General features: G+C 43.4%; 1 protein-coding gene across 1 annotated transcript; it reads left to right on the top strand.

Moving 5' to 3' along the window:
* The first annotated feature begins 410 nt into the window (after window positions 1-410).
* LOC308634566 (acyl-CoA desaturase 1-like) lies at window positions 411-11,207 on the top strand. Its single transcript, XM_081268485.1, has 6 exons — window positions 411-867; window positions 1,358-1,646; window positions 4,705-4,835; window positions 6,023-6,228; window positions 7,493-7,725; window positions 10,692-11,207. The coding sequence occupies exons 1-6, from the start codon at window positions 844-846 to the stop codon at window positions 10,889-10,891; spliced, it is 1,083 nt and encodes a 360-aa protein (XP_081124611.1). The 5' UTR covers window positions 411-843; the 3' UTR covers window positions 10,892-11,207.
* Window positions 11,208-23,262: the final 12,055 nt, after the last annotated feature.

Below are 23,262 nucleotides of genomic sequence, written 5' to 3' on the forward strand. Positions count from 1 at the left end.
CCTTCCCACGCGACTGAAGGAAAGGGAAGACAGGATGGAACTGTGTGTTGGGCGCCACCGTGGCTTCCCCAAAGTTCCCCGTGCAATTTCAGCAGTGCCCAACCATTCGCTGTGACCAATACTGGGCTTGTAATGCATCCCCAGTGCCGAACCAAATCCTCTCCCTCGTCCAGAGAAAAACCTCCCTGACGCGCCCAAAGCCGCGGGGTGCCGGGGCAGAGGCCCAGGAGAGGGTGGAAGAGAAACGGAGAAGGAGAAAAAGAGGGGAGGGGGGCGAGGAGCTGGCGGCAGAGGCAACAGCAGATTGCGCCCAGCCAATGGTAACTGCAGGACGAGGTGGCACCAAATTCCCTTTGGCCAATGACAGGCCAGAGTTTACAAGAGCCTCATTAGCATTTCGCAGAGGCAGAGACCTGGGCAGAGGCGGCGTGGTGTTGCCGCCTGCAGCATCCCAGAGCCTTGGCTCGGGTGGTTGCTCATCTCGGCTCTTTGTCCCCTCCCCTCTCCCTCCCTCACCTCCACGCCAGGCTGCCTCAGCCAAGCAGCTCTGCGCACTTTGCCCCTTGTTGGCAGCGGATAAAAGGTGACTGAGGAAATACCCGGCACCGTCCACGCACTGCCAGATCTACTCCTTAAATTCCGAGCCCAGAGAGATCCGCGCACAGCGGGTCGGGCCTGCACAACCATCCAGCGTGCCACAGCAGAGAGGTGTTCCGAGCGCAGCTCCACCGATCGCCCCGCTCAAGCGGGCCCCTGAGCCGAAGTCCACCCTCAGTCTCAGCTGTGCCAAATTCGCTCCGCAGCCTCAGCCCCGGGAGCGTGATCCCAGCACCCGAGAGCCAGATGCCCGCCCACATGCTGCAGGAGGTGAGCGTCCCAGAAGTGGCCTCCGTCCCGCGGCTTGGCGGGCGCGAATAGGGCTTGTAGACGACTGATTAGTGGGGGACACAGTTAAGAGCTTCTGTGAGGAACGGGCCTTCTTTCCCGAGTTTTGCTGCCCACGGTTGGGGTGTGGGTTTTAATCTAGAGGGTTGATTTATCAACTTTTGCTTCTTGAGCTTTAAAGAAAACTGCGGTCCTGCGGATGCCCTTATACACGGTTTCCTTTGTGTGTTGGTATGTTTTCCCCTCCCTCCTTCTGTCCCTTTACGTTGAAGTTTCATTTGCAATCTATCTGCACATTTTCTGGAAGCTTCTCCCTATTCCATCTCGGGTTACAGGCCACCTTCATGTAACCTGGGCACTGGGGAAGAGTCTGTGCCTCTCCTGCACACTTCCCCAACTGCATTAGAAATGAAAGCCCTCCTGGGCTCCCAGTCCTTGCTGTCTCCTGACTCTCCACTTCCTGGCCTTCTAGATATCCAGCTCCTACACCACCACCACCACCACTACCATCACAACGCCTCCCAAGGGGACCCTGAAGAATGGGGGAGAGAAGTTGGAGAAGACCCCTCTCTACTTGGGGGAAGATATACGCCCTGAAATGAAAGATGACATATACGACCCCAGCTATCAGGATGCAGAGGGCCCCAGGCCCAAGCTTGAGTATGTCTGGAGAAACATCATCCTCATGAGTTTGCTGCACTTGGGAGCCCTGTATGGGATTACATTGGTTCCCACCTGCAAGTTCTACACTTTGCTCTGTGGTAAGCAGTTTCCCTTGTCCTGAACCAGCACCCAGATTTCCACTGCACTTTAATATGGCAGTGTTAACACAGAGCAGAGGCCCCAACTCTGTCCAGGATTAGCCAGCTATGTGTGTTTGGTTGCTTGAAGGACTAACTGGGATGAGAACAGAGCCTTATAGGATTGGGATGCAGGAGTGTCCATCCTTAACAGGGGTGCTGGGAGTGAGCCCTGTGACCATACACTGCAAGATTTTAGGTGTAGGCCTGTGGCACAGAGGTGGCTGTCCCTGAAAGAAAGTTAAGTCATTTACATGGCTTCCTGTCCCCACCATGAATACTTCAAGAAAATCAAGGACTCTACTTGGGCGGCATAGGAACCTGATGCTAGACCAGGGGCTTCATGAGCAAGGTGTTAAACAAAGTCAGGCGTCAAAGCAAGGGGAAACTGCTTAGGAGGCCAGATCATGGAAAAAGGATAAACACAAGTCTTATCCACAAAATGATTTTCATCTTGACCCCTTGACCAGATTTGGCTGGTTTGTCAGAGAGGAACTACTGACTATCATGACCCAAGTTGCACAGATGTGTTGCTCTTTATTCCAGATAGTTCTCCTGGCTACCACAAATGCAACATATGTGCTTAGAAAGAAATAACATTGCAGAAATGCTTCATGTTCCATTCCCCACCTTCCCAGATCCTGCCTTCCTCTCCTAAGGCTGTGAAGGGCCAAGGACCCAACACCTAACATCAGCACCTCCCTGGCCTCTTCTCATTCCCAGGCTGCTGTAATGAGGGATAAGGTCACCAGTTCCTTCCTGACCTGCCCTTAGCTCAGCTCTTTCAGGGATCCATGACTAGTCGCTGATACCTGGCCTGCCTCCTGGACCTGCATGTGTGCTTTGCAGGCAAATTCATCTCTGCCCCTGAAGCCTGAGTTGGGAAGGAGGAGTAGGGAGCTTTAGAGACCCAGGTGTCCAATTGCTGCTCTCTGAGCAGTTGGGGAGTCAGGATCTCTTCTCCATAAGCCAACTAGAAATTTTCTGGAATAAATTTAGGAGTGGGGGAACTGTCTGGCAGCTCTCTTGGAGGGCAGTGGTGGAAGGGCTGTTTGGGTAGGTGTTAGACTGTTTCCCTCTGAATCTCTTAGGTCCGATAGGTAGTAACATTTGGCCCCTTGAGCTTTTCTTAGAGAATTTTCAAGGTGCCAATGGAAACGCAACTGAGAATATCCCCTTTCTCTGGATTGCAGTTTTTCCAAGTACCAAATGGTGACAATAGTTTTAGGATGGGAAGGTTCTGTTCCTTAGGACAATGTGTGTTATCCCAGCATTTCTCCTGAATCAGCTGTTTTGAGAGATCTGTCTGTAGACTGTGAAAGAGCCCCCAGGGCAGAGCTGAAAAGATGTCTCTAACAATAGTGAGGGCCCAAGGGCAAAGCTACTTTTCTGGACAAACCTGTGAGATGTTGCTTGACCATCAACAGGGACACCAACAGTCCTTCTCTGGGGGAGAGAGAATGAATGTAACATATCAAACCTTCTATTTGATAGACCAACAAGTGTGGATAGAATGGGCACCACAGTGCCTGGGGTCTTGTCCTAGTTCAATGCCAATATCCCAGGGCCATCTGCACTCTGCACGGTGAAACAATCCTATATACTTCCTAGCTTCTCAACTGAAGGCTTCTGCTTCGCCTAAAGCCCTTTCTTTCCTCCTGGTGATGCAGGGCTCTGGGTCCACTGTGGTTTTTCCAGATATGGGTAAAAAGTATCAGATTTCAATTACCATGTGGCCAGAGGCAAAGAATCACCTGGGGCTTCAAGCCCAGAGACTATGTGGCTTATTTGGGGGATCTGGAAGGAGACAGATTTGGTGGGGAGGGGAAGGAGAAGAGGGGGCTCTTTAAGCAAACTGTTATCTCTAGCTCCAGAAGAACATGGGACAATTTGTTACAATGTGTCCTGTGTTCTACCACAGCTATGTTCTTGGCCCCTTAGGATCCATTGTTTCCAGCTGGCTCCTGGGAATGAAAAATTGTTAGTTTCTCCCAAGGCCTGAGCCCCTGCCTGCTAGAGCTGCTTAACAAGATAGGTACACCATTGCCCCCTTCCCCAGTAGACATCATATCTAGTGCCTCCTGATCCTGCAGTCCTAGAGGAGGCTGAGGCAGGACAATATTGCAGTGTTCCTATGCCAGCTTTGATCATCTCTCAGTGTTGTCTAGAATTAGTATTGACTGGGTTCGGGGGCTTGGCAAAGGAGAGACTGGGGACCTGGGCACGGATCTTGCAGGGTGGATAATAAAGGTAGAACAAGAACTTCTTGTGACACAAAACCTAGATTCAAACCAAGGCTCCCATTTTCCTTGTTATGAAGGAATGTGTGATCCTTGTTAAGCAGGAATCTCTAGAGCAAGCAGGAATCTCTAGAGCATCTATTTCCCCACCTACAACATGCAATATTAAGAGTACCAGCCTCTTTCATGGTGAATATGTGAATATTAACATCCCTGGTAAAGACTGAGTCTAATTGCAAATATGACTGTGTGCAGGGCTGACTTTCCTATCAGGCCACTCTGCTTGATACAATATTGAAATATTTTTGCACTGATTATTAAATAGCCATAGTGATGCATGCCCTGAATGTCCCCTACACCATAGAGCTCCAATTGATCAATGCCCAGATATGCTCTGGCTGCTCATTTTGAAAATCACTTGCTCATAGTTCCTAAGCTCTATGGGAATATTTTGAGGCACTGAACACCTTAGAGAAGGTCAGCTGAAGGTCAAACGCTCATACGGACAATGATAGTGGCATAGTCATGAGAGTTTTATTCCTCTCTTGCCATCCTGCCTCCTTAGTCCCTGGGAGTCCTCTCCACTCTCCTAGGTGGAGAGACAGGGAGGTGATGGTCACTTTTCAGGAGCTAAAGGTAACAAGGCAGCCCTGTGGTTCAGCTGAAGCTGATACTCAAAGCCTAAAGAACACATGACTTGTGGCATAAGAGAGTTGCTTTGATATGCTTTCCCATGGAACTTTCCTGTTGGTGACTCCCCTATCATCTTGTCCTGGCAGCCTATGTGTACTATTTAATCAGTGTCCTGGGCATCACTGCAGGAGCTCATCGCCTCTGGAGCCACCGAACTTACAAAGCGCGGCTGCCTCTGCGGCTCTTCCTGATCTTTGCCGACACCATGGCGTTCCAGGTGAGAAGCCGATGCTGCTCAGCTCTTTTGTCACCACCCTATCAATGACCCAGCGTGTCATGGAGGGGATCAGTGCCGAGAGCAGATCCCTAGCAGGATAGTCATTGCCCTTTCTTGTCTCTTGTGGTCATCTCAAGTATAGGCTCCGTGCTTGGCTGCATCTGACATGGAATACTCGGAGTCATTAGGAAGGAAAATAGGGGTTAAATAGCAAAGGCTCTGAAGGTATAGGATTATTATCAAGGTTCCTGTGTCCTCATGCATTGTGGGTGTTGTAGTCCTTCATCATAAAGGGGCATGCACTGAGCCTGGTTTCTTGGGCAGACGGTGGATAATAAACTCATGCTTTAAGGAGATTATCTTTGAACCCTACTACAATTCCTTTGAGACTGATGGCTAAGAGACTTAGGAACTCTGTTTCAGGTAATAAGAACAAACACTTCTATAGCATTGCTGTGTGCACTGTGCTATGCACTTGACATAGATTAACTCCTTGAGTTCTTACAAGTATCACAAGGTAGGTCCTGTTATTCTCTCCCCTTTACAGATGAGGAAACTTGAGTTACTGCGGTTGGATTGACCAATGTTGTCATCCGATCTGGGGTTGCTATTTGGCTAGGTCAACTACTGAGAATGATTGAGGCACATGTTTATAAAAGAATGAAGGGAATTGAGGAAGGGGACTCTCCTAGCTGTGACATTATAGCAATGCGCACAGGATGCCTTGTGTGGGGTTTAACTTGTATCTAGAGGAAAACAAAAACATATTAGTCCCCTCTCTTTGGCAACATGTGAGGTGCTTACCACAATTGCATAACCATTTCTGCCCTAGTACCCTACAGTTTGATGCTCTCGATGTTGTCCATATGGAGCAAAAGGAGGAAGAGACATGTAGGCACATTTTTGAAGGGATGGAAAGAGTCCCAGATAGTACCAGAGGTCTTTTTGAATGTGGCCTCGGTCACTGTCATGACCTGTCACTTGTGAAGGCATCAAGATAGAGTTCCCCATAGCTTTATCCACATACCAACAACCTAGGATCCAAGGCCACTGCCTCATTGGGCCAGACTCCTGGGGACTGTATGCTTGGGCTGAGGGCCATGGGCCCTTGCAGACATCTGGGCATTGGACTTCTCCCAGGAGCGCATCTCTCCTCAGGCCTGCGTTCCTCTTCTCTGTCCCTCCAGAACGATGTTTATGAATGGGCCCGAGATCACCGTACCCACCACAAATTCTCAGAAACACATGCCGACCCTCATAACTCCCGCCGCGGCTTCTTCTTCTCTCACGTGGGTTGGCTGCTCGTGCGCAAACACCCAGCTGTCAAAGAGAAGGGGGCGACCCTGGACCTGTCTGACCTAAAAGCTGAGAAGCTGGTGATGTTCCAGAGGAGGTGAGTGAAGGGAGGATGGGTCTGGGGATGTGGCCCCGGGCATTTATGTTTGGGGCCTCCAGTTTTCACTTATAAGACAAGAGGATTGTTGGGTCTATAAATTCAAAATCATTTAAGTCCTCTTATTTAACATTCTATAAGCCCATAGCCATAGTTTATTGCTGTTACTTTCTGATCATTTGCAGGGAGGGGACTGCATCCTGAGAATAGAACTCAGGGCCTTAGCCCATTTTATTCCACCACCCCAGATGTGGAACACATATAAAAACTTAAATATGTTATATAATATTATCATACAATATACAATGTGATTTTATAAGAATAAGATTAAATTAATTAGGGGCTGGGGTTGTGGCTCAGTGGTAGAGTGCTTACCTCACGGTGTGAGGCTCTGGGTTCAATTCTCAGCACAGCATATAAATAAATGAATAAAATAAAAGTCCATCAACAACTAATTTTTTTTTTTAAAGAGAGAGTGAGAGAGAGAGAGAGAGAATTTTTTAATATTTATTTTTTAGTTATCAGCGGACACAACATCTTTGTTTTTGTATGTGGTGCTGAGGATCGAACCCGGGCCGCATGCATGCCAGGCGAGCACGCTACCGCTTGAGCCACATCCCCAGCCCCAACAACTAAATATTTTTAAAAGATTATATTAATTAATATTTATTAATAGAATGATATATGTACACATATGTAAAAGTTATAGACTATGATTTCCAATCTATTTTAATAGTTCAATTTCATTGAAATATTTACTTAATGTGAATACTTAATGTGAATATTTGGGACTTAATGTGTTTCATGGACTAGGTAAGCACTCTATTGCTGAGTTACACCTTCAGACCCTCACTGGGCTATGTTAATGATATCAATAAATGCAAGAAATGTTCACAGTATAGGATAGTCATGGACACAGATGTAGACTTACGATTTTATTTGGTGGCAACAGAACCTCTAATCATCTGCACCAATGTGGCACAGCAAGGGTGTGTTTCAAAGGGTGCTCCCAAGACAGGTGAAAGTAACCATTGAGTCAGAAAGACAAGAGGCGAGCCCTAAGGCAGATGGACAACACCTTAGGCAGTAGAACTCCTACTATGTGCTCAAAACCTTTTTCCACCCTATTCACTTATGCTGGTTTCTGTCACCCTGTGCCTATAGTATGGGAGAAAGGACATAGCTCAGTCCAGCGAGAGTGGACAGTCCAGGTAGGTGTGAGAGTTCTCTTTCTGCAGACTCACTGTGGGATCTTTCAATGTAGGTACTACAAGCCCGCTGTCCTGTTGATGTGCTTCATCCTGCCCACACTGGTGCCCTGGTTCTTTTGGGGTGAAACTTTTCTACACAGCTTGTGTGTTGCCACTTTCCTGCGATATGCTATAGTACTCAACGTCACCTGGCTGGTGAACAGTGCTGCCCACCTCTATGGATACCGCCCTTATGACAAGAACATTGATTCTCGGGAGAATATACTGGTTTCTCTGGGAGCTGGGGGTAAGTCACAAGATATGTAGTGGTCTGCTGATTAAGGTATTTGGATAGGAGGTGGAGCAACCCAAATGAGATGTTTTTATGATCACTATAGCTCGGTTCTTACACTATAAAACTAAGGGGCAATGTATTGGGCAACTTTTATGAGAGCCAGGGTAACAAAGACAGAAACTTCAGAAGCCCATCCAGTTATGTCTCACCCCGCCCCAGCCCTGGGGCTTCCTTAGTCCAGAGCCCATCAGTTCTCAAGTATAGCCACCCACAGGATCCGGGAGGCCCTAGACACTTATGCTGCAATGAATTGGAGGCAGCTTTTCTGAGCTGCTCAGCATCCTTCTAGAATTTTCTTGTTAGATGAACCTACGCTGCCCTCATCTACTGTCTGATCTTTCCTATTATGGTCAGGCTCGAAACCTTCTAACTCTCAGGAAACAACACTTGTGTAAATGGGAAAGGTGAAAAATAATAACTTTTTGATTTTTAAGTTGAAAAATAATCTCTAAATGCTACCTGTATTGAGCCACTCTGAGTTTTCCTTTTCTAGGCAGATAGTTTCATAAGAAGTTCCTGCTTCATGACCTGATATTGAATATTCTTGAGTTTATTTGTCTCTATAGTTCCATTCCCAGTTGCCAGGTAGGAAAAAAAGAGTTCTACCATCTATCTTCACTGTTTACTACTGCCCTTTCTAAGTGAACGTAGTCTTTGACTGAGGCTCAGGTTGTTTTTCCTTGGCTTCTTCTCACCAGGATCAAAGCTGTTCTTCATCGAGTAGCACCTTGGCAGCCCTCCCACTCACAAGTCTATGCTCATGACTGTATAACACTATTTTTTTCTCATTAATATCTTCCTCTATATTCTCAATCCAGGTCATATTTACTGCCTTCGTTGTAAGGGTTCTCCCCCCCGCCCCTATCTCTTTTTTACTTCCATACATCTCCCGACTCCTTTCAGGAAACTTCTAGCATTGTACATAAACTTACTTTGATTCTTCAAAGTAAGAATATGTACAATGAAATAAATCACCTATACACTGTCCAAATCTGAGATTTTCATAGAAATGGAATAGTCTAGACTGACATGTGTCCTGTGTTGTAAATGGAACTCCAGTGAGCTTCCACATTTCTAGGCTCTTTGTGACCCTCAGTTCAAACTAGTTGCCAATATCTTACTTTCTCCCATTTGTCATTTGCTTCTGCAAACCTGCTCTTTTGTCCCTGTCCCCTTGCCCTTTGCTCTCTTCCACTCTTTCCTGCCATTCTCATCTTGTTGGTCTTGACTTATCTCAACAGTCACATGCTTATCCTTTAGAACTTTTCTTCAGCTGTATCTTTGCCCCAGTTGCTCCCATTGACTCTCCCCTTTTTCCATTCCTTGTGTGTGTGTGTGTGTGTGTGTGTGTGATTCATTTTAAATCTGATACCTACAGGCATGGTGAGTGCTCACTCAGAACCTTGCTGTGAAGCCCACAGGTGGAAGTGGCAATCATGGGTCACCCTTAGCCTTAGTGTTATCCCTCCACCTACCAGTGCATACTGTGGACAGTCTGGTATACACAGGGATAGGCACCTTGAGATGCCCAGGTTGGAGTCATTTGCTTGGCAGAACCTCCTATGATTGCTTGCTATTCTTATCATTGCTCTTCTATCTTGGGATGTTTTTATCTACAAAATGTACAACAACCTCTCTTATCATGGCTGTTCTTTACCTAGGCATGATAAGGGCCAGTGTTGCTAGTGTTGAAAGCTGTTGAGGAAGAAGAATCCTGCCAAGAGTTGCCAAACATTTTACCAATTACAGAAATGTTCTGGATCCCAAATTTCTTTATTTTCCATTCCAGCACAGTGAACTAATGCTTATCCCAAGAGTTCTCAGAATCTCAGAGGTTAGGGGGATCTCACAAGTGTTTTCAGAGTACTTCTATTTCATCAGTACCTCCCCTGCTCCAGGATCAAAACTCAGAGAATTAGAAGCCAGATCAGTCCATTGTGTACTAGCCAAGGCTAGGGGAGCTCTGGCCCCTGGCTGAGCTTCCTTTCTTCTGACTTTCGGCTGTTGCCGGCCATTTTATCACAACCTCCCACTTTAATGGGGAGCACAGGTATGGTGGAGAAAAGTGTGTTGCTTACTCAACTTTTTTTCATTTTCTTTTCTTTATTTTTTTATACTGGGAATTGAACCCAAAGGTACTCTACTACTGAGTTATATCCCCACCCCTTTTGATTTTTTATTGAGATAGGGTCTCAATACATTGTTGAGGTTGGCCTTGAACCTATGATCCTCCTGCCTCAGCCTCCCAAATTGCTGAGATTACAGGCAAATACCACAGCACTTAACTATATATACTCACCTTTGTAAGAAGCACAGCCACAGTTCTTCCTTTGGACCCTCCCCCAACGCATGCACAAAGGCAAAGAGCCTGTGTGGTCTCAGGCTAGTATTTACTGAAGCTCTGGCATTTTACAATTTAAGATCATTTCTCAACAGAACCAGGTTCTGTCTCATCCTCTTTTTTTTTTTTTTTTTTTTTTTTTAAAGAGAGAGTGAGAGAGGAGAGGAGAGAGAGAGAGAGAGAATTTTTTAATATTTATTTTTTAGTTCTCGGCAGACACAACATCTTTGTTGGTATGTGGTGCTGAGGAATCGAACCCGGGCCGCACGCATGCCAGGCGAGCGCGCTACCGCTTGAGCCACATCCCCAGCCCCTGTCTCATCCTCTTACCCCCAAGAAAAACTTTCTCTCACAAAGGGTCCCAGGCAGCCATGGGTGACCAGGGCTTCTTGATTCATTATTTAGATGCCTCTGTGGGCATCTATTTGCCTTAAGTAGAAGACACAGGGTTCATCTATTCACTCAACAACAGCAGCTTTCTCAGAGGTTTGTGGTGCCCTGCTGGGTAAGAGGTTGCAAAGATGAGGAACACAGCAATTTACTGAGCTTCCTAACTTCTCTCCTTGGTTTGTTCCAGGTGAGGGTTTCCACAACTACCACCACTCCTTCCCCTATGACTACTCTGCCAGTGAGTACCGCTGGCACATCAACTTTACCACGTTCTTCATCGACTGCATGGCTGTCCTTGGCCTGGCTTATGACCGGAAGAAAGTATCCAAGGCCGCTGTCTTGGCCAGGATTAAAAGAACTGGAGATGGAAGCCACAAGAGTGCCTAAGTTTGGGGTTGTCCAGGTTCCCTTTCTAAAGCCATCTGGGCAGAGGTTTAATGTTCTGTTGATTAACTACTGAGTAATGCTACCAGGTTGCTAAAAGTGATGACCTTAACCCATTCCAGTACAGTATTCTTTTAAAATGCAAAAGCTTTGATAATTTTTTGAGGTAATACATATTTTAATTAGCAAGTTTTAACCATTCCACAGTATACATGCCTCCAAACATATTGTACATGATGAATACATACAGTTTTATGTGTCGATTTTTAAAAATAATTAATAAATTTGAATATTCTAAAAAGGAGTATTGAAAGTGAGAAAAATCACTGTTAAGCTGATACACTTATTTTCTCTCTTCTATTTCCATTGGACTTTGCTTTGTTTAATTACCTTTCTTTCTCATTTTCCTCATAGCCTCAGAGGCAAACAGCTGGTCAGCCATTGGTCTGGGTCCACCTACCAGCATCTAGACATTCTAGTAACTAAATGTAATGATCTTTGTCCCAGATAACTCTTTCCTAGTTTTCTCCTGAGCTTTGAATAGGTGGCTCAAGCTAAAAAAATATAAGAAACTTTCTGTGACATCCTCTGCTAATTCAGCCCAGGCTTTTCTAGATGGAATAGAAAACTATTTTTATTTGGTATATGGCTTGTAAAGCAGGTAGATCACCAGGAGAGAGAGTTGGTGTGCAAGGCATGATTAATAATTAAGGACAGCATGGAGATGGGAAAAGAGGGAAAGGAAGCTTTTGCAGGGATCGGACCCTACCTAGCAAAGACACTGAGCTCCTCTACACAGCATTCTTCCATCTGTCTTTCCTGATCCTGAGTCATGGAGCTTGGTGATTCTAGAACCCAAAGCAAATCAATGACTTGAGGTAAAGAAGCATTTACTTAAGTAAATTTTACTTTAGTAAAAGTGGTCTTTCCGGGGTAAGAATTATTTTTTGTTAATAACAAAGAGATTTTTTACAGAAGTCTTCAGGTTGGCTGTGTCCAAAATTGGTGAATATAGCAGCTCACAGTATTTTAGATTCCATAAACTGCTCGTCCAGCTATTTTGATCTTTCTGGTGTGCCATCCTCAGGATATTTGTTGCTCTCCTCAGTGATAGGATTTGTATGGCACTTCCAAACATCCCAAAATGAATTTATCAAGTGGAATTGGGTCAAGCAAACATACCTAGACACAAAATTGTGGGAACAGGAAAACATTTTACTTTACTATTTCCCTTTGAAAAAGAAATGCCTAAGAAATTGGAGGAGTTCTGCCGCCATCTTCATTTCCATTAAGCTGGCTGTGACACGATCAGAGCATTCTTGAGCCATGAAGCTATTAACCAGAGCCAGGTCCTTGTCAAGACTTTATTCCCTCAAATTTACTCCTAAAGTTAAAAACTCCACCCCTGAAACCTTATCCCTGCCTTTGATGTACCCCCTTAAATAAACCACTGGGAGCCATTTTCTAATTGCTGTCCCTACAAGAGTTTCTCCATATCTTTAGGACCTTGAGTTTACCAAATTACCAAAGGGTTTGGTGATTGCATCTCTGAAACTATGCTCATGCATCAAACATCCTGATTAGTGCATTAAAGCAGGCAATAGATATGAGGACTCAACAATTTAAGGACCTTTCATTTACTGCCTCTTGCATCCAGCTTGACTACTAAAAGAGATTCATCTTTTAAGATCACCTATGGAATTGAAGCAGTTGGTGGTAAAGTAGGATTATAACAGGGGAGGATAGGGCATATACTGTGGAATGCCTGAGGGATAACATCCATATTCTAATGGAGTACCTATTCCCTATCACGGCAGCACCAGCATTTCTTCCTTTAGAAGTAGCTGCCCTTCAGTCTCCACTAAGGATTGACAAAGCTGTGGCTTTTCAGAATCCACAACTTTGTGTCATTGAAAATTTGCATGCTGCTGTTTACAAGAATGCCTTGGTCAATTTATTTATTTATTTATTTTTTTAAAGAGAGAGAATTTTTAATATTTATTTTTTTTTTAGTTCTCGGCGGACACAACATCTTTGTTGGTATGTGGTGCTGAGGATCGAACCCGGGCCGCACGCATACCAGGCGAGCGCGCTACTGCTTGAGCCACATCCCCAGCCCTTGGTCAATTTATTATATTGTGACATCAGATGAGTTACATTACTATGTTCAGAATCATTTTACAAGAGTAAGAATGGCTTTAACTGGATTTGGTGCCAGTTATCCTGTTCTAAAGCAAGTTGCTGAACAGTTTCTCAATATGAGGAGTGGGCTTGGTGGAAGTTTTAGTTTTTTTTTTTCTTTCTTTTTTTTCTTTTTTTAAATTGAGAGCCATCAGTGGGCTGTGTGTGGACTGTATCATACATCACAGCCTAATGAATAGGTGTTTGGGAACTTCCCCTGGCAGTCCCACAGGGTAAGATTGCACAAACATGTAAATTTTATTCTGCTCCACCTGGTCCCACATAGCGCCAGAGATGGGGTGACCTGCTGTAGTCGCACAGCTTCTCTGAGATGGGTGTAACCGGCCAAGATGCCAATCAACCTGCTGACTGCAAGACATCAGGAAGCAAAACTCCAGCCCTGAAACCTTCTCCCTGCCTTTGATGTACCCCCTTAAATAAACCACAGGGAGCCATTTTCTAATTGTGTAGCTCCAGCTCCTATGTGGACTGGACCTATCAGGACTCCATCTTTAAAACCATCTTTTCTGACTCTTTGTCTTTTGTTCTTCACTAATTATTCTAGACTTTAATTTCTTAGGAGGCTGATACCTCTGAGCAGGCAAGAATTCCCTGGAGAGGTGCTGGCCACCCCATGAGATATAGATACAGATATATATTTTTTCTGCCATGACCCAAAAGACCTAACATGAGCAATAGAAGAGGAAAAGTTTATTTAGGGGCTCATGATTTCAGAGCTGTTAGTCCATAGATGGCCAACTCCATTCCCTTGGAGCCTGAGATGAGGCAGAACATCATGGTAGAAGTATGTGGCAGAGAAAAGGAACTGAGGACGTGGCACTAGTAAGCAGACTCCCCTCACCATGAACAAAATATATACCCCAAAGACAGCCCCAGTGACCCATCTCCTCCAGTCACACCCTACCTGCCTATGGCTTCCACCCAGTTAATCCTTATTAGCAGCTTAATGCACTGATCAGGTTAAGGCTCTCATAACCCGATTATTTTACCTCTAAACGCTCTCACACATGAGTTTTTTGGGGACATCTCACATCTAAACTGTAAAGGGAGGGCTGGGGATGTGGCTCAAGCGGTAGCGCGCTCGCCTGGCATGCGTGCGGCCCGGGTTCGATCCTCAGCACCACATACCAACAAAGATGTTGTGTCCGCCGAGAACTGAAAGATAAATATTAAAAATTCTCTCTCTCTCTCCCCTCTCTCACTCTCTCTTTAAAAAAAAATTAAAAAAAAATAAACTGTAAAGGGTATCTGGTATGAAGTCCAAATACTATGGAGGTGAAATTCAAAAACAGAATGGAGACAGAATTGTTCCTACTGCTGTTGTAGCAAAAAGTATTGCCACATGAAGCGCTGGAGTAAATGCCGGACCGCATATCAAGAGGCACAGCAATGCCACCAGCCTTCTGTTCCAGACTATTGCCAAAGGAAATCAGCTAGTTAATGTTTCTTCTTTTATACCAGTAACTCAGATTCTGAACTCTGGGATTTATACTAATTCTCAGGCTGCAGCTGTGGAGTTGTTATCAAGCTGCCTATAACCAAGTAAAAACAATTACCTAACCATTCCAATGCACATGCCCAGACTGCCAAGAACAAGTTAATATCCAGATACCCAATGTCAGTGATCATCTGAGTTTCCCAGAGGAAGTCATGTCCCAAGTTCTAGCTGCTGGTTCTTAGGCACTGCCATCCATCATCCTGCCGAAAATGACTTTTTTTTTTTTTTTTTTTTGCACCAGGGATTGAACCCAGGGTTACTTAACCACTGAGCCACATCCCCAGCCCTTTTTATATTTTATTTAGAAACAGGTCTCAGTTGCTTAGAACCTTGATAAGTTGCTGAGGCTGGCTTTGAACTTGTGATCCTCCTGCCTCAGTCTCCCGAGCCACTGGGATTACAGGCATGCACCACCAAGCCTGGCCAGAAAATAACTGTTGATGCTGATGTCAAATGCTGCAGAGAAGTTTGTTCCTAGTCAGAAATCAATGGCAAGAAGAGGAAATACCTTAAAGAATGACTGAGCACAGTGGTGCACACCTTTAATCCGAGGAACTCTGAGGCCGAGGAACTCTGAGGCCGAGGATCACAAGTTTAAGGCCAGCTTCTGTGACTTTGTGAGATATTGTCTTGAAATAAAAAAAATTAAAAGGATAGGGGATGAAGCTAAGTGGTAAAGCACCCTGGGTTCAATCCCCATTACAAAAACAAAAACAACCAAACAAGAGAACATCTTAAAACATAAATGAAGCTAATTACTCCTAGCAGGGCTAGAGTCATTAAAACACTCTGCTTAAATGTTAATAAAAGAAAAGCTTAGAGGAGATGTATTCTCCAAGTTGCATCAGAGATGAAAAGGTAAAGAGGCAGTCTCTGTAGGTAGTTCCTAAGAGATCACTTTCCAAAGGAAGGGCTCTGACAACACACCCAGTGGGTTCGGAAGCTGCTGAGTAAGTATTAGGCATGGTTGTGCACTCCTGTAATCCCACTAACTCAGCTGGCTGAGCAGGAGGATGGCAAGTTCAAGGCCATCCTCAGCAACTTAGTAAGACCCTGTCTTAAAAAAAATAAATAGGAATGGGGATGCAGCTCAGTGGTAAAGTATCCTTGGATTCAATCCCCTCCTGGCTCCCTCTGAGTAGTCCTTTACCCCTGAGAACCTGTGGCAATGCCCTGTATCAATAGGAGCCTGGTTGGAGGGTTATCAGCACAAGGATTTGCAAGATTCCCTTCTGGGTTTTGTTTTGGAGACTTCTCTTAGGCCTGTATTTATGAAGTGTACATATTATGAAGGATAAAGTAATTTGAATATATTTATTTATCATTGTTAATTTTAACATGAAATAATAATGGTATCACTTAAAATGGAAAGTTTTCTCCTTGGTTTGCTAGTATCCTAAGTGTAGTCTGTGTATATGTAGCTCAAAGGGGTGAATCTAAAAGGTAAACAAAGCAAAGTGGCCCTGTTACATTAGTTGGTAAGATCTTGGCCTTTCCTAACAGCCAACTTGCTATGTGACCTTCACTTTTATAACAAACTCATTCCCCAAACTCATTAATCCATTCTGGTGGTGCACACCTGTAATCCCAGCAGCTCAGGAGACTGAGGCAGGAGAATTGCAAGTTCAAAGTCAGCCTCAGCAATGGTAAGGCCCTAAGCAACTCAGTGAGAGCCTGCTCTAAATAAAATACAAAATAGGGCTGGAGATGTGGCTCAATGGTTGAGACCCTCCCTAGTAACCTCACCCACCCATCCTGGGGGAAAAAAAAAAAGTCTCACTTCTCAGTTGGTTGCTTTCATATGTTGCAACACATGAACTTTGAGGGACACACTGAAACTTCAGCACTGGGCAAGTTAGTTAATTATAATGTACTCACTTTATCTTCTACTAAGTGGGGTAATAACACAGAACTACCTCAAAAGACAAATTGAGGTTCAGCTAAAGCTTTTTATTGAGCATTTTGAGATCCTCAGCAGAGGAATTCTCAAGTTCTGCAGAATTTATAGTAGCAGTGACCACAATGAACTTGACAAGTCCAAATGTCCTAAATGTCATCATGATTCCTTTAAGAGATTCAAAGTATTCATTGGGGAATTGGCAAATATAAAATTTGAGAATATATGCTCATTGCCATAAAAATATATGAAACATATCTTTTCTTTGCCTGTTTTTTCCCTTTTTATGTGAAATAGTAATTATTTGTAATCTAAGAATAATTTTGGAATAATTTCTATTAATATCAAATCTGAAGCTTGTTGTACTGATCTGAAATTGTGGTTAATAATAATAAAAGTGAAATGAATCTGATTGCACTGTGTCTGGGAACTTTTTGACTGTGATATAGTCTCCTGGAACCTTCTCTATGGCTCACTAGCCCATGTGTGTCCTGTACCTTTAAAAGTGAAAAAAAAAAAAAGAAATAGCTACAAGGTTTGAGTCTTACCCCAGTAACCTGCCCTGCCTTCCTAAGGGTAACTTTAGGTTAAACTCTGGGCAGCAGGAAAGGAGGTGTCTGTTCCTATTAAATCAAATACATACCCGCAGTTGCACATTGGCCTGGAGGCAGTTGCACATTGGCCTGGAGGCATGCGAGGACCACATGTGTCACGTGGTCACATGGACCCAAGACAGAGATGCTGGGAGAGGCTGACAGCAGCTGCAGAGGCTCTGCCTGGGAAAGCAATGGGTTACATGGTATCCAGGCTGGGCAGCCCAGCTCCTGGAAAGTCCTGGCCTTCAGGCAATAAACAGCTTCCTGACCACTGACTCACAACAGCAGGAAGAAAGAAATAATCCAGGGAAGCTGTGTGGATTCCTGGAGTAGAGAGGGCTTCACCATCACATGATGGAAAAGGTGTTTGGTTTCGTTTCCTCTCAGCTTCTACGGCTTTGGTAATCCTCTTGTGGCAAAAAGAGGGCAGAACTTGTACCATCTGTACAAGCTCCATATTCCAGCAGCAACCTCCTTGACCAACAACTCAGCTTCGGTGACCTGTAAGAACTAGTTCTGTCAGTTCACCTCACTTTCTGATCTAAGGATGCCCTTGTCTTGAACAAGAAGCCTGACTCTTAGAGTCATTATAAGGCAGGACTCTAATTCTGGATGTTCAAAAATCAAAGGTAGCATACATCAAGGCTTTGCTTGGACTGAGGGTGACATTTTCTTCATCAGTGAGTATCTGGCTTTCTACCTTGAGTCCCACTCCCTTTCCCTTGTTTAAAATGCTGAAGTCAGAATAATTTTTCGGTTGTCCCATAACTGCACCTGCCCTGCCACGTCTCTGCTGTTGCATGGACTGGCATCCCAGGGAAACAACATGTCCTCGCTGTGCTCCTGCTGCCTTCTCAGTTCCTCCTCTTCCACACCTGGCTGTCCTCCCTCTGATTAAACACACCTCTGTGCCTCCTCCATATTTTCTATATCTAGTTGTTCCTTGGACTGTTTTCTTCCTTGTCTGCAAAAGTTATCCAAAGAAAGAGGAAAACAGAGAGATTTTAGAACTGGAAAACAATTAAAGGAATGAGTGACAGCTTTCTTCGGAGGGTGAGATGGAGAGCAAGGGCTCCCTGGGGGCAAAGCAGTGAACTCTGCTCCTCCATCATGTTTAATATGAGAAGGGATAAAAAGACTAAGGTCTTGTCTAGGCATGGAGATTTAACCATGTGCCAGGCGGTGGGCTGTGCCTGTGATCCCAGCAGCTCAGGAGTTGAGGCAGGAGGATTTCGAGTTCAAAGCCAGCTTCAGCAATTTAGCAAGGCCCTAAGCAACTTAGCAACACCCTGTCTCAAAATAAAGAATAAAAAAAGGCTGGCAATGTTGCTCAGCAGTTAAGCACCCCCAGGTTCAATCCCTGGTACAAAAAAAAAAAAAAAAAATAAAGAAAAAAGAAAAAAAAATTAACCATGCAACAAAAGAACAAAAAAATGATATAATATAATAATAGAGAAAGTTTAAAAAATGAATCCTTAAATAAATGCAAAGAAAGTCCATGTTCATGTACTGGAAGACCTAAAATTGTTAAGACAGTAATATTCCTAAAATTGATCTACACATTTAAGGCAATTGTTTATCAAATTCTGACTCCTTCTAGAAGACAATTTGACAAGCTGATCCTAAAATTCACAGGAAAATTTAGGGACCCAGACTAGCCAAAATAAACTTGTTATACAAGTTCAAAGTTGAAGAATTCCAAGTTCCTGATTTCAAAATTACTCCTGAGGTTCAATCATCAAGATACTGGTGCACTACTGTCATGAAACCACACATAAATTACTGGAATGGAATAGAGAATGTAGATTTAATCCCATACATCTAGGGGTCAATTAATTTTTGATAAGTGTGCCTAGACCACTCTCCAAGAAAAAAAAAAAAAAAGGTTTTCAACAGAGGTTGCTGGGACAGCTACATATCAACAGGCAAAAGGAATGCTGGCCTGCTTCCTCATACCATATGCAAATATTAATCCAAAATGAATCAGCTAATGCTATAAAACCCTTAGAAGAAAACAAGTATAAATCTTCATAAACTAGGATGAGACAGTGGTTTTTCAAAAATATAACCCAAGGACAAGCAACAAAGAAAAAAACAGATAATTTGAAGTTCATCAAATTCAGAACTTCTCTGCTTTCAAAAGATGCTAACTAGGGGCTGGGGATGTGGCTCAAGCGGTAGCGCGCTCGCCTGGCATGCGTGCAGCCCGGGTTCGATCCTCAGCACCACATACCAACAAAGATGTTGTGTCCGCCGAGAACTAAAAAAAATAAATATTAAAAAAAAATTCTCTCTCTCTCTCTCTCTCTCTCTCTCTCTCTCTCTCTCTCTCCTCTCTCACTCTCTCTTTAAAAAAAAAAGATGCTAACTAGAAATTGAAAAGGCAACCCACAGGGTGAGAGAAAATATTCACAAATCATTTATTTGATAAGAGACTAGTATTCAAAATATAAAAGGAACGCTTAGAACTCCACAACAAAAGACAAATACCCAATTTTAAAATAGATAAAGTGTTTGCACATTTCTGTAAAGAAGATACATAAATTATTGAAAGCACATACATAGTTGCTTACCATTATCATAATGAGATATCATTTCATATGGATTAGAACAGATATAATTTTTTTAAATGTTAACAACTATTGGTGAAGATGTTAAGAACCTGGAACTTTCACAAATGCTAGTGAGAATGTGAACTTTGGAATTTAAGCTCTTTGGGAAAGAGTTTAGAAAAAGGTTAAAAATATAGTTACCACATAACCCAGTATATACTCAAGAGAAATGAAAATTCACACCACACAGAAACTTGTACATGAATGTTCATAGTTGATTTAAATGACCAGAAAGTAGAAATAACTCAAGTCTTCATCAACAGAAGAACAGATAAACATGATGTGGTATAGTCATACAGTGGAGTATTATTCAGTCATAAAAGAATGAAGTACTTGGGCTGGGGTTGTGGCTCAGCGGTAGAGCGCCCACCTTGCACGTATGAGACCCTGGGTTCGATCCTCAGCACCACATAAACATAAATAAACAAAATAAAGATATTGTGCCCATGTATAACTAAAAAAAAAAAATTTAAAAAAAAGAATTAAGTACTGATACATGACATCCCATGGATATCCCATGATATACCTTGGAAACATTATTCTGAGGCCAGGCAACCAGACACAGAGGGACATGTATTATATGCCTCCAGTTATATGAAGTGTCCACAATAGGGAAAAGTATAGACAGAAAGTAAACTGGTAGTTGACAGAGGCTGTAAGAGTGACTGCTAATGGGCAAGATTTTTGAGGCATGAAATGTTCAAAATTTTGATTGTGATGTTGCTTGCATGATGCTGAAATATATTAATAACAACTGAATTATACCATGTAAAGGTTTGTTTTGTGGTATATGAATTCTATATCAATGAAACAATTATATGATTAAAAACAATCTTGTTTTTAAATGTTTTTGTCATTCTTTTTAGTTTAGATTCAAACCCAAATATATTAAAAAACCATTGACTGAAATACTTTATTAAAAGCAGCACTCCATTTTCCCTCAATTATTCAATTACATGGTCCCTGGTCTTAAAGTTTTAGGAGGCAAATATTAGTCATGTTAACAAAAGGCAACTGGAGTATAAGATGATTACCTAGAGTCTAAGATGATAACTTTGCTATACCAAATTATACTTGTTGGAAGAACTCATATACTGTGTTCTACATTAGTGAAAGGGCCATTGCATAAGCACAAATCCAACTTGCTTTAGCGTGAGAAATCCAAGGTCTCAGTCCATCAGAATGGAGGACACGATATTCTCCACAATAATAACAGTAATAACAACACTTCTACAGGCAGGCACTACACTGGGTACAGAACAGCACATTATCTCACTGTATCAGAAGTAGATGCGGTTGTTATCTGAATTCAACTAAAGAGGTAGCTGGATAAGATCTGGAGAAAAGCTGTGGCAGAGTGGGTAGTGGCATTGTGGACTGGCTCCAGAAATGAGGCCTCACCTCCTGGCTATTCTGGGAGTGGAGTGGAGTACAAAGGAGACAGGCCTAAATCACTTTTATACCCAAGTATTGCCAATGATACTCAGTTATACTCAGAGGCAAAGCCTGGTTGTAGGGGCCCTCCTCCCTGGCGGCCAATAGAAGGGAGCTGAACTCAAGCACAAACTGCCAGGCCTCCTGTATTCTGCAAGAACCCAGCTCTCTCCACCTCCTGACCCCCCCCCCCCTTAACACTGACCCACACCCGAGTTTTAAGCCCTCCTCTCCATCATAGAAACAGGCCTGACATTTCCTCTCTTCTTTTCCATTCATACTCCACCCTCCTATAAAGTTCTGAGTTCCTTCACAGGCATCTTCCTTTATTGGAAATGTTTCCCTGCACTGAAACCCACAGAACTTGATGAAATAATATAAAGATCTATGTCTTTTTCCCCCACCACTACTGGGGCTTGAACTCAAGATCTCAAATACACCAAACAAGTACTCTATTACTAAGCTACATCCACAGCCCTTTTTATTTAATTTTGAGACAGGGTCTTGATAAGTTGTAGAAACTGGCCTTGAACTTGTGATCCTCCTGTCTCAATCTTTTGAATCACTGGGATTATAGGTGTGCAGCAGCACTACACTTGGTTCTCATGTCTTTTAAAGTTCTATCTTTGCTGTGAACTGAGGGAAAATTCATAAGGAATGGGAGTCCTATTTTGTGTCCTATAATTAATTTTCTATGTCACAGGCAAAGTGCTGATTCACGGAATACTGACTTAGGGAGAAATGTAGCAAACCCTAATCCCTTAATCACAGACTTCAAGGAACTGAGATTCTATCCTGGGTTGCTGGAGGCAGAACCCTCCCCTTTTGTCAACCCAGTCCCTCCCCTCCCCCATTGTTTTGCCCAGCCTGCCATACCCAGGCCACAGAGGCCTCACAAAGGGACAGCGTGTGCTGGGCTGACTTCTGATGACAGTCTTGGGCCCAGGAGAGAAACCTCGGAGGGACTAAAAGGGTTCTCTCCATCTTATCCATTTCCTAAAGGAAGCAGTGAGTAGCCTGATCAGGCCACACTTTGAAAAACCCTGTGAATACCTAGAAGAAATAAAGAAAAAGAAAAAAAGTGACTGCGAAAATAAGTGCTGGACCCAGGATTACTCAGGAAGCAATTTTTACTCTTGTCTTAGAGAATTCTAGTCTGTAGGACTTCCCTTTCAGTTTGTTCATTTCAGAGATGTATACACTTTATTTGAAGCGGAATGTACATAACACAAAGTTACCATTTTGAGTAAATAATTCTGTGGCATTTAGTACATTCATAAAATTGTACAACCACTACCTCTAGTCCCAAAACATTTTCATTACTGCAAAGAAAATCCCAAACTCATTCATCAGTGTCAACATACCCTGACTCCACCTTCCATCCTTGGCAACAACACATGTGTTTTCTGTCTCTATGGGTTTATGTATTCTGGATGTTTCAGAGAAATGGAATCCTAGGAGTGACATTCTTCGTCTTGCTTGCTTTTGCATTCATCCACACGATTCGATTCATTTCTATTGTTCCTTTCTATTGTTCATTCCATCGTATGTGTATACAACAGCTGGTCTATTGGTTCATCTAATGGTAAACATTTGTTTCATCCTTTTGGCTACTAGGAATAATGCTGCTATGAACATTAATGGACAAATATTTGAGAACTCCTTTGCATTTATTTGGGTACGTAACTAGCAGTGGAATGTCTGAGTCACATGGCAATTCAATATGTAACTTTTTGTGGGTGTTATAACAGTGTTTTTCTATAGTTTTTCCATTTACATTCCCACCTCCAACATGTGAGCATTACCCTTTATCCTTTACACATCTGTCCCTTTCTTTTGCCTTGTCCTTTTCCTTCAGGATAATCAGTCCCCACAGGACTCCATGGAACTGGAGTAAAGGGTGGGAGAAGCTGCATCAGGCCAAAGCCTCCAGACTTACCTTTTCCACCAATAGGGCACTGTGCCCAGGAGCAGGGAGGACAGACAGGCCACCACCTTGCTAATCCCACCACAGCCATTCATATTGTAACAAGGGTTCTTTGACTCAAATTTGAATTCGAGGAATGAAATCCATGGACTCAAGGGTAATAGCAAAATAACAGGATTTATTAGAGTAATAGAAAGCAGAGCTCCCT

This window comes from Spermophilus citellus, assembly GCF_964194105.1.
Source record: "Spermophilus citellus genome assembly, chromosome: 15".
Taxonomy (NCBI): Eukaryota; Metazoa; Chordata; class Mammalia; order Rodentia; family Sciuridae; genus Spermophilus; species Spermophilus citellus.